This window comes from Austrofundulus limnaeus, unplaced genomic scaffold, assembly GCF_001266775.1.
Source record: "Austrofundulus limnaeus strain Quisiro unplaced genomic scaffold, Austrofundulus_limnaeus-1.0 Scaffold470, whole genome shotgun sequence".
Lineage (NCBI taxonomy): Eukaryota > Metazoa > Chordata > Actinopteri > Cyprinodontiformes > Rivulidae > Austrofundulus > Austrofundulus limnaeus.
This window is the reverse complement of record NW_013952872.1, coordinates 374781-386381: the sequence shown is the minus strand read 5'-3', so window position 1 is coordinate 386381 and position 11601 is coordinate 374781. Positions and strand designations below refer to the sequence as shown.

General features: G+C 39.8%; 1 protein-coding gene across 2 annotated transcripts in view; it reads right to left on the bottom strand.

The window, feature by feature from the left end:
• Positions 1-4220: 4220 nt before the first annotated feature.
• scinlb (scinderin like b) overlaps positions 4221-11601 on the bottom strand; it is a 26606-nt gene continuing 19225 nt past the window's right edge. For both annotated transcript variants that reach the window (XM_014025353.1, XM_014025354.1), the window contains 6 exons: positions 10823-10993; positions 10570-10744; positions 8510-8625; positions 8326-8403; positions 8141-8201; positions 4221-5256 (listed from right to left, as the gene is read on the bottom strand). In XM_014025353.1, coding sequence (XP_013880807.1) covers positions 5096-5256; positions 8141-8201; positions 8326-8403; positions 8510-8625; positions 10570-10744; positions 10823-10993 — 762 coding nt within the window. In that variant the 3' untranslated portion in view covers positions 4221-5095. The remainder of the gene's footprint in view (positions 5257-8140; positions 8202-8325; positions 8404-8509; positions 8626-10569; positions 10745-10822; positions 10994-11601) is intronic.

Here is an 11601-nt window from a genome sequence, read left to right as displayed (position 1 = left end):
ATATAATCATAGACTATACAGGTGTATTAATAGACTCAACTGTGGACAGGTGTATTAATAGACTACTATAGACAGGTGTATTAATAAACTCAACTGTGGACAGGTGTATTAATAGACTCAACTGTGGACAGGTGTATTAATAGACTACTATAGACAGGTGTATTAATAGACTCAACTGTGGACAGGTGTATTAATAGACTACTATAGACAGGTGTATTAATAGACTCAACTATGGACAGGTGTATTAATAAGTCCCAACATTAAACTCATATAATCATAGACTATACAGGTGTATTAATAGACTCAACTATAGACAGGTGTATTATTAGACTCAGCTATGGACAGGTATATTAGGTTGAACAATAGACAGCTGTATTATTATACTCCACTGTGGATTAATAGTTCCCAGAATAGACAGGTATAGGTCCCAACTTTAAACATAATACGTCCTAACAACAGGCAGGTCCCAAAGGTATAATTTTAGTGTCAACAGCAGATTGGTACGCTGTCAGTCCTAACTTTTAACAGGTGTAATAAAAGGTCCCTACTCTCATTAAAGTTCAAATGTCCCAGGAAATATTCCTGTTCTTAATTAGTCGCTACAGTTTTTACATTTTTTAAATATATATTATTGTGTGCTGTGTTTATAATTTATTTTGTTTTAATGCTAAAACAACTACATTTCTTTTCTGGAAAAAATGCCTTTCAATAAGGTGTTTTACATTAAGAACATTTATGTTGAGAAAAGAGTGGCACCTTTAGTCACACTTCAATAATGATTTTATCTCAGCTACAACCACACTAAATTTTAGCTCAATAAATGTAATATTGACTCTTCCAAAAGTGGGAGTTAACACAGATTGACCTAAGGGAGTGGGGGACAGCAGTGCACAGGTAAACTGAAGAGGAAACTTGAAGGAGACTGTAAGGTTGTAGGAGAGTGTGGCCAGACAGCATCAGAGATGGTAGCTAATTAACTGTTGTGGTGAAGAAAATGAATAAAGGCAGATAAGAAGACCAAATGGTGGAAGTTGAGGAGGAAAGATGTGAGGCTTTCCGAGATGAGATGTTAAAGGCTTTCTGGGTGATAAAGAAAGAGCTTCGATGACTGGACTCCTGCAGCAACAGTGATCAGAGAGACAGGAAGGTAAGGTACTTGGTTTGTCAACTGGACAGAGTAAAGATGATAAAGAAACTTGGTGGTGAAATAATGAAGTGCAGGAAGTTATCCAGAGGAAGTGGTTAGCTTAGGTGAAATGGTACAAAGAGGACTGAGGAGAGTAGACATCAATGTAAGGAGATGCAACATAGAGCAAGAAGAGGGTAGCAAAGGCAAAACAAAAGGTACATGATGAGTTGTATAAGAGGCTGGACACTAAGAGAAGAACTTGTGAGGCAGAGAGATCTGGCTGGGAAGGATGTGCAACAAGTTAGGTAGATTGAAGCTGTAATATTTTACCAGATGAGGAGAGTGTGATGTGAAGACAGAAGGAGTACTTTGAAGAGAATGAAAGGGAAAGGTAGAGGAGCTGTGGTGTCCTATGGTAAAATCAGGAGTGGCAGGTATGTTAGACTGGTGCATGAGGATGATAGCAGGACAGTTGTGAGATTTGCTGTAGGAGTGACAGGTAGCTTCGGAGGTGGGACTGCTGCACCAAGGATCAGCTATGAGTCTCTTCTTATTTTCTCTGGTGATGGACAGACTAACAGATGAGCCCTCGTGTTTGTCCTCGTGCACTATAACAAAAGACATTGTGATCTGAAGTGAGAACAGAGAATACAACCCCAACTCCAATGAAGGGCAGATATTGTCCTTGTAACAGGCTTAGAGGAGGAGGCAAAGGTTCCACAAAACAAGCAGGTGATGGGTGAAGAGCAGGCTTGACTGGGGAGAGAGGACAGTCAGGCATGACTTCAATCTCCAACCTGAAAATCCTTTACAGAACAGAGGTTCCAGCAGAGACGACGTCAACCCAAACACAGAACCAAGAGGCCACACGTCTCGTCATGAGCAGAAGGACCAGCTGCACCACCCTAGAGATCAGCACAGGTAAGTTTATTCAGTTTATCAAGTTATTTCTTACTAAGTCTGGAAAGCACAAATAGTAATTTTCACCAGTAGAGCGCAAACGATCACTGCAAAGTGTTAGATCAGTTCCCAGCTTTTTTTGGAATGTGTTGCAGGCATCACAGTCAAAATGACTAGATTTTCAAAATCAATAAAGTTTATCTGTTTGAACATTACATGTCTTGTCTTTGAAGTGTATTCAGTAGAATGTAGGTTGAAAATTTTGCAAATAATCATATTGTTTTTATTCATGTTTTACACAACGTCCCAACTTCATTGGAATCAGGTTTGTAGATGAAAGAAAACTTGGGGAGGTGGAGGTATGCATGTAAGACAAAGCGGGACATATGGATGTAGTTAGAAAAGACACAGAGTGAGGTAGAGGAGGATGACTTTACGAGGCAACCAATGAAGAGAAAACAGCTGAAAGAAAGGAAATAAGTAGCAACAACTTAGATGAAAAAAATATTTTAGCATAATTACAGTGAAGCTCTAAGTTGTCACTAGGTGTGAATGATTGTCTCATTTGACTATATGTGTCCCTGATAGGCTGAAGTCTTGAACAGGTGTACCCCGTTTCTCACAGTGAATGCTGGAGATAGACTGCAGCACCCCACAACTTGACAGTGAAAAGTAAGTAAAGTGGATGGATGGATTAGATTAGATTAGATTAGATTAGATTAGATTAGATTAGATTAGATTAGACCTTTATTGTCATTGTACAGAGCACAATGAAATTACAGTTCAGAACACCCATTCAGAAGAAGACCGAACATAACAAACATAGGAGAACAGGTGCTCTGGGTCAGGCTGCCACAGACCCCTGCACAGAACAAGGATCATCATCACGAAGTTATCATGAGGAGGTGCAACCMTTAAAAGAAAAACTAAAAACCACACAAGGGAAGATGAGGGGGGAAAAAAACAAAACATCATATTATATCAACAAGGTGACACACTATGGTGTTTATAAAAACCTCTGCATAGAGCACATTTATTAGGTAAGTGAGTTTAGGGGGCATGTATCTGAAGCCATGAGTGTTGTATGCGCTTGTGTGAATATTTGAAAAATGCGCCCCCAAATCCCACCCAGCCATAGTTCAGAATATTGATGGCAACTATTCATTCTGTGCGGCCTTCAGCTTGCTCCAGGAACCAGATCACAGAGGGTGTGGGGGRGCAGACCCTCAGTCGATGTAAGCATGCAGAAGAATTTAGTCCAACTGCTCAAGGCCACGTAGGAGAGCCAAATCTGTAATCAGTTGTTTGGGAACAGAAGAAATGTTTTCGGTCAGGCAGACGATACCAATTTTCTATCTGCCTTAATGTCCACTGGTACAACTCAAGGTGGCRAATCCAATCAGATAAATAGTGTGGACAAATTCYGCCGAGCCTTGCTGTCAGCTTTCTCCAARATTAATTCCATCTGGCCAGCAAAACCACAGCCGGCCCGCGACCCTCAGCAGAACCGCTTACAGACCGAGTCCAGCTCGCTCAAGGCAGAAGTCTGAGTGTTGATAGAATGGCAATCCTTCTTCATATTGGTCAGGCAGCCAGGAAATCAACAGCCACTGATGCTGTTTTTTTAGCCCTCTGTATTTCTGACAGTTCTGATTTTTAACTGTATTAATATTAGTTTTAAATACTGAAAAAAATTATGAATACATTGGAAAATACTATAAAGGCATTTCATTGCACTGGAAATGAAGTATGAATGCTTCAGATGACTAAGGTACTTTTGGCACTTTGGTTTAGGTGAAAGTTGAAGTATTTGTTGCTTCTTTGAGCTTTCTTTTGCAAAAAAAATGGCTAAAATCAGAATTTGAGGATTCTTTTCCTAATGTTTCTGGGGTTATCAGTTTAAAATAATTCAGCAGAATAGATTTCCAGGTAGCTGTTTCTTCCCTCTCTCAAAGGAACCTTGTTGCCTGTRCTTTCTGAAAGGCGCCAAAGATGTGACTCATGCTTTCATGTCTTCATCTTGTTTAGACAGATGCTGCAAGCTGGGACAAGATCCCAGTTTGTCTTTGAGAGACAGTCAGTCAGATCTGGTGAACGCTGACAGTTTCTGTAGGTCATTTTAACTGGTTCACAATGTTATGTGCATTTTGATTTTATTCCATCCATACTAATCTATTAAGAAGTCCAAAACTTTCATTTACAACTTTTATTTTAAAGCCAGAACATTTCAGGGCACTTTGAAAATGACTCAAGTAACTTTTGCAAATTTTACATTGTACATCTTTTAAAATACACAAGTAGGAAATATGACAAGTGCAGCTTTTGTGAAAGGTTCTGTACAACCTTCTGGTGCAAATAAGTAAACATAAAACAGACAAATGTTGGGTGAAGGAGGGAGCCTTTCTGTAGAAATACAGKACACAGCCATTGTACAGCCTGATCCCCATAGGTAACAAACACATGAGTAAGTGCTTACCTGGTACTTACCTACCTACAACATAATTATCTAATAAGTACCAAGTATTTACAGAGTAAGTAACTAGTATATACTTGGTAAAARGTCCATAATACCAATAAAGTAGATAATAAGTACCTGTTAAGTACCCAATATGTACTCAGTACAGACTAAGTACCTGGTACATATGTGGTATGTACTTGATATAGATCTGGTAAGTACCTGATACATATCTAGTGCATACCTGGTACAAACCAGGCAGTATTATGTCTTGTTACCAGCTTCGCTTGTACCGTTCTAGTTCTTTACTGCACTGTGCCAGAGAAACAGAAACAAAAAGGACATCTGCAGGCATTTAAAATAATATTCCTGTTTAGCTTCTGATAATTTAATTACAAACATGTATGTCAATTTATAAAACACATATTTTTGTGGAAGGCATCACCGGTGTGATCCATTTCTGTTGACAAAATCTAGTGCACTGTAGGCAAAATGGCAAAAAAATAAACCTGATATTTGTTTTGGCACTTAGGGGTTCAAATAAACTAAAGCATAAGAAAAAACAAGGCAACACAAAGTACTAGGTCATTGAAAAACATGGAGTTTTGACATTAGAAACGGGCTCGGATTCTGTCCAGCGGGTCCTTCTCCCACATCTGGGGATCCCACGCCTGGAACCAGCCGGTGAAAGTTGGAGGCTCTGCTCCTTGTTTGATGGTGGTGATGGGCAGTCCTCTGCGACCTGAGGGGTCTGAGTCCACATACTCTTTGGCTGCATGACAGACAAAGGAAAGAGAGTGGTAGATGTAAAAGTAGGACCATGTTTGTGTTGGTAACAGTGCATACAGATGCAKTGATTTATAAAACATGCAATTTAAAAAAAAGAAACAAAAATCAACAATTGTTTCTGAATGTGAMCACTGAGTACACAATTTTATCACCCTAAATCAGGCTGACAAACTTCAGTCCTTTGCATGGTTTAGAGCACTGGTGTCCAAATTTGGTCCTCGAGGACCAGTGTCCTGCATGTTTTAGGAGCTGCCCTGGTTCAACACAGCTGAACCTAAGGAGGGCTTCATTAGTAGGCCTCTGCAGACCTTGGCTGTGTCCAAAACGACAGGCCAGGTCCTCCGGAGGACCCAGACTACCCGTCGAGGTGGGCCGGGTCCTCGGTAGACCAGGAAGACCCGAAAAAAAGTGTCTGAATTTGGACGGTCTAGCCTCCCGTCCTTACCCCGGCGTACGTCATGTCACCTAGCAACCATGACCATGCTAAACAAAAGCAAAAATAGATCAAAATTAGAAAAATATCAATCTATTAGCGTTATTAATATCACAAAACAATAAAATTAACTTAAAGGTAACATTTGAAGAACTAATTGACCCGCTGTAGGTGCATGTTTATTTTGCGTTTTTTTATGACAAAATTAATATTTAAAAACATGTCTATACAAATGATAAAAGTATTAGAATTACAACCGCCAAAAATTAAAAATTTTTATACCACCATATCTTTATTTAAAACATATTCTTTTCTCTCGCTTCGTCCGCCATTACTAGCTTAAAAAAAAATCTCCGGTCGGGCCGCAATGCATTATGGGATATGCTGGGCCAGGAAGGATCCATCAGATCTGTCCTTCAAATCGAGAAGGGGTTTTCCGCGGAATCAAAGTGGGCGTGACACAAGAGTGGGCGTGTCTAAAGCATAAACACTGTGGGCTACAAGGCCTACATGACAGTATCCTTAGAYCCTGCTTGACCTCTTTACAGCCTGACCCTGAACCCAACACTAAGGTTAACCAGGAGAAATGTGACCCAAGTAGGGTTCTCAGGCAAAAAAATGGTGCCGTACGGTGACGCCCCTTTTGTTCTTGTCCAAACAGGTGGTGTCGTACAGTGACGCCCCTTTTTTGCTTGTCCAGTCAGGTGTTTCCCTTTAACAAAGTCCGTCAAATCAGGTGTGTCGCTTTAGAATCGCCTTTCGTTGTGACACACCCACTCATCTGCAGAGACCCCTACTTGTTCAAATCGGGGAAAAGGAAGGACGTATTTGTCGGCCACATCAGAGGAGTCTTCGGTTTGGGACGTCCTTCGTTGCGGCGCTATGACATATCCGGCTGATGAATTTGGCCTTCGGAGGACGCGACCTGCCRTTTTGGACAGATTGCATCTTGAAGAAGCCTACTAATGAAGCCCTCCTTAGGTTCAGCTGTGTTGAATCATGCAGGACACTGGCCCTCGAGGACTGACATTGGGCCACTGGTTTAGAGGTTTTCCTGCTTCAMCACACCTGATTCAGTCATTGAATTAACTCTTCAAATTGTGCAGAAGCCTGTTAATCACCCATCCATTGAAACCAGGTGTGTTCGAGCAGGAAAACCTTTAAAACATGCGGGAATGGAGTTTCACACCCCTGCYATAAATCATGCAGTTAGACCATTTGTGTTCTCACTGATCCCAGATTCCTCAATGATTAATGTTTCTTTAAATATATTAATTTGATTCCTATGAGAGAACACGGACTTTTAAACCATTTAACTTTGTGATATTGAAGAATATATGAGTGATAGGAGGAAAAAGTAAATTTCCTGTCAGTTTCCAGTAGTTTCATCAAAACTCCAGAAGAAACCACATCATCGGTGCCAAAAACAACAGTTCTCTAGGTGAAATTGTTGTCGAGCACTTGTGATAAATCAGTATCTAAACGGCAGCAGACAAAAATCAAAGCAATCTTATTTTGGAGACTCGAGGCAGCTTCACAAAACACTTCAAACCAAGAATAAGACAGCTTCTGGTCACCTGGATGTGATTTCTAAATCCCACTCCATGTCTTTTTTGTTTCCATGATGCTCACTTATATTTACTTTGTTTCACTAGAAATAAAATATGGGTTGATGAGATTTTTTTTTTAAATCATTACATTTGTTATTTTTTTTTTAAATTTCACAGAACCTCACAACATTTATGGAATTAGTGTTCGTCAGCTGATCAGGCACTGAATATTTTGCTTCCATCATCTCTTGTTTTTACTGTCTTGTTGGTGGTGGTTTGGGATCAGACTGGTAGTTTACAGTAGGTCCAGTTCAGGGTCATGGGGTGCTGGTGCCTATCTCTTTGGATCAAAGAGCAAGAAACTACTGCCCATCCATTACAAAGCCACAAAAAGATAAACATTTATGCTTCGACTCACTTTAGAGTCAATTTAGAATAACCAGTTAACTTAACCAAATTGACTTCCACTTCATGAACCGAATTATCCCATAAAATACCTGAATGCAATTGGATTTGTGCCATTTAATAGTCATCGTCACACATAAGAGGAAAGTTCAGTCGTGAAATGTAATTAAAGATCCAGTCTGATTTTCGATTAAAGTAGCTTTCTGTTTTAAAACAACTCTGACCCTCAAAATATACTGAGTAATGCAAACACTGCTTTAAAAGCTTTACACCACTGTCAGTTTTACAGGACTTATAGATAATTCTGCATTTCATCTGAGGTGTAGCACTTTCTTAAGTTTATCAGGTTCTTTAAGGTGGAAAAACTACTTTAAAATACTGACTTTATCTCCTCTCATCTCAGAAATCATGTTTCCTGACATCGAGCTCTTTGCCAAAGACTATATTTGTTTCTCCCTCAGAGTTGTGGTGTAACTGACCTATTTTGGGAGCTCCGGTTCTTTCCTCTGCGTTAGCCTCGTTACCGACCCAAAGGAAGAGCTGTGGGCAGAAACACGAACAGAACAGGATTCATCTCACAGCTAAGACACATGCTTTACACAGAAATTAATAGCAATAGAGTCTTTTCAGACGCTGAAAGGATCATCCATAAGGTTCGTCCTACCTGGTCCCAGGTGTCCAGGATCATGACGTCATCAGTAGCCAGATCTGACTGTGTGAAGTCTCCGGGTACCTCTTCCACCTGACAAACAGGGAAAATAAAAACTCAGATTAAAGCTTTGCACATATATTTAACTAATGTTTCTGTGTCAAAGATGAGTAAAAAAGGTTCTGCTTATGTGACTCACAATGAGTCTTCCGGTTTTGTTGGAGCAGCCGAAGAGACGTGGAGGTCTGGCTGAGCCCTGCAGACTCTTGGAGGTCTGGTACTCCTTCTTTCCACCCAAAGCATCCCAGAAGTTAGCTGAAGTAAACATAACACAACAAGCATCAGATYTGAGAAGCTTGCTCGTTCCGTGTGACTGTGTTTGAGCAGGAAATGAGTCAGAGCCCTTTGGCTGTGTGATGACATGCATCATCTTCACTGAGTGTAATAAGATCCAGACCAGAAATGCGTCGGTCCTTGTAAGACCTTATTTTGTAGTAACATATTATGTGATAATGTAATAAAATCAGGCTTCAAAATGTAATAAACTTGCGCTAAAACCACATTATGTAGTGATTGACACAAAATGTAATAAAAGTCTTCAATGCATCATGTAATAACGTTATTAAATTTTGCATCAATTATTACAAAATGTATTGTAATAATCTGGTGCATTATGTTATAAACAATCAAAAACAAGTATTTCTGTTCATCCTAATCAATATACTTGTAACAACTGTCATGTTGTAAATAATTAAATCTTTATAACTTTGGTCAATAAACACAGAAATTCTCATCTTTTATTTGCATTTTCAGATTTACTGTCCTGATCCCTGTTTTAGATTTCATTCACTTTGTAGACAACTCTGAAAATATATCTAAAAGTTAGTTGTACATACGTCAACCCTTTCAGACGTTTACCTGTACAGTTAAAAAAAACTATTAATCACACTGGAGGGGGGCGCGGTGCAGGCGCACTGTCAGCTTCTGTATCAGAAGGAAATGAGGGTTGAAGAACGTGTTTGTAGCAACAGAGTGGGCTGGAAATGGATATTTGATGTTAATTGTTTTTAACGTCGTGCAGGCTCTGACATGGTGAATAAATTAGAAACTAAGTTTTTGAAAGATTCCATAAAACAAAAAAATCTGTGAGATTGCTCCATACATCCATATATACACAAGAATTTGACTGAAAATGCAAATAAAAGATGAGAAGTTTGGTGTTTTTTGACCAAAGTTATAAAGATTTAATTATGTAGTATTTGCAACATGACAGTTATTACAAGTAAATTGATTAGGATGAACACAAATACTGTTTTTTGACTGTTTATTACATAATGCACCAGATTATTACAGCAACACATTTTGTAATGATTGTCGCAAAATGTAATAAAGTTATTACAAAATGCGTTGAAGACTTTTATTACATTTTGTTTCAGTTATTACATAATGCGGTTTTAGCGCAAGTGTATTACATTTTGAAGCCTGATTTTTTTTACATTATTACATAATGCGTTATTACAAAATGAGGTCTTACAGTCCTGAACAGTTATAAACTTATGTATTGTATTATCCATTCACTTTTGCACAGAAGAGATATCTACTGAAAATAAGAGATCCTTGTTAAATAATTTCCTTATAACTTTGTTATAAGAARTGTAAGTCAAGCCCTTACACTTACATATTTCAAAACATGTTGCAGCTCTATCCTCCTAAAGGTTTCTCAAAGAACCATTCTTAAACTATCCTAAAATTTTAATCCTTTCTCTAAAGAAAGAATGCATGTCACCCGCCACACTCATATGCCAGAGTTTAAAACCAAGATCATCTTCAGATGAGAAGAGACTAACGCTGTTTTAGTTGGTAAATGGTGTTATTTGCAATCTCATTCAGTATTGTAAGATCTTTAAGTGCTCAGAGGATGTTTTCTGTACGACTCTCAGCTACCTTCTCACTAGATTTTAGCTCATTATGTGTAAATTTGCCTGGGATTTAGCCATTATTGTGTTAGCTAAGGTTGGTTAGCTTTGACAGTCATCTTGAACTGAGTTGACACCAAATGTTAAGGAGTTGTAGATGTGCATCCAATGATTGCTCTCTGAAAGTTTCATTACAATCTGTCYTGTGGYTCATGAGATATTTTGCTAACAGTGCAACCTTTCAGCAGCAGATAATAAAAATACATTTTTCTTGTTAAAATCTCTCAGATCTGACTCAAGATCTGAAGAAACTAAGAGAAYGAGTGTTACGTTGAAGACCTACCTGGCTCTTTGCCCTCTGACACATTGGTCGGGCTGCCACCAAAAAACCCCACAACATGCTTCGCCGCCTCCACCTCCTCGCTGCTGGCCCCAACTCCACGCCATACAAACAGGCCGCTGGAGGTTTTCAGCACAAACACGTCGTTGGTGTTCAGGTTGGAGGCACAGGCCTTGACCTGAAGGTTCAGGACAGACCAATCAGAACTCTACTGTACCCATGAGCACACAGAGYCACATGTTGAAAACCAGCTCACCTCCACGGCCCGGGTAGCACCAGAAGAACTCTGACGAATGTGGAAGAGGCGGGTGGTRCTGGGCTTGGACTGCCCATCTTTCCGGGACGTTCCTCCACTGTGAATGATCATGGGTTTGCCCTGGAAGATGCTCATCAGGTGGGGGGGCTCCTGACCCTGAGTCACTCTCACCTATGGACAGGGGAGGGACCGATTCACCACTCTGCAATGGTCTCCATTAAAACCAAGTCTGGTTTGCCCATTGATTATTGTACATCCCCCGTCACYTTTTATCAGTTAGAGTTTWAMTCTAAGATCATCTCATGTTGAGGAACAAYRAAGTTACAGCCAATTAGATAAAACATAATTATTTTATGTGCAACCTCTGAAGATCTTACACATGCTCCAGAACTGGTCTTCATGGTTCCTCTAAAACCTCTAGAACTGGTCTTCATGGTTCCTCTAAAACCTCCAGAACTGATCTCCTTGGTTCCTCTAAAACCTCTAGAACTGGTTTCCTTCGTTCCCTCTAAAACCTCTAGAACTGGTCTCCTTAGTTCCCTCTAAAACCTCTAGAACTGGTCTCCTTAGTTCCTCTAAAACCTCCAGAACTGGTCTCCTTAGTTCCTCTAAATCCTCCAGAACTGGTCTCCTCAGTTCCTCTAAATCCTCCAGAACTGGTCTCCTCAGTTCCTCTAAATCCTCCAGAACTGGTCTCCTCAGTTCCTCTAAATCCTCCAGAACTGGTCTCTTCAGTTCCTCTAAAACCTCCAGAACTGGTCTCCTCAGTTCCTCTAAAA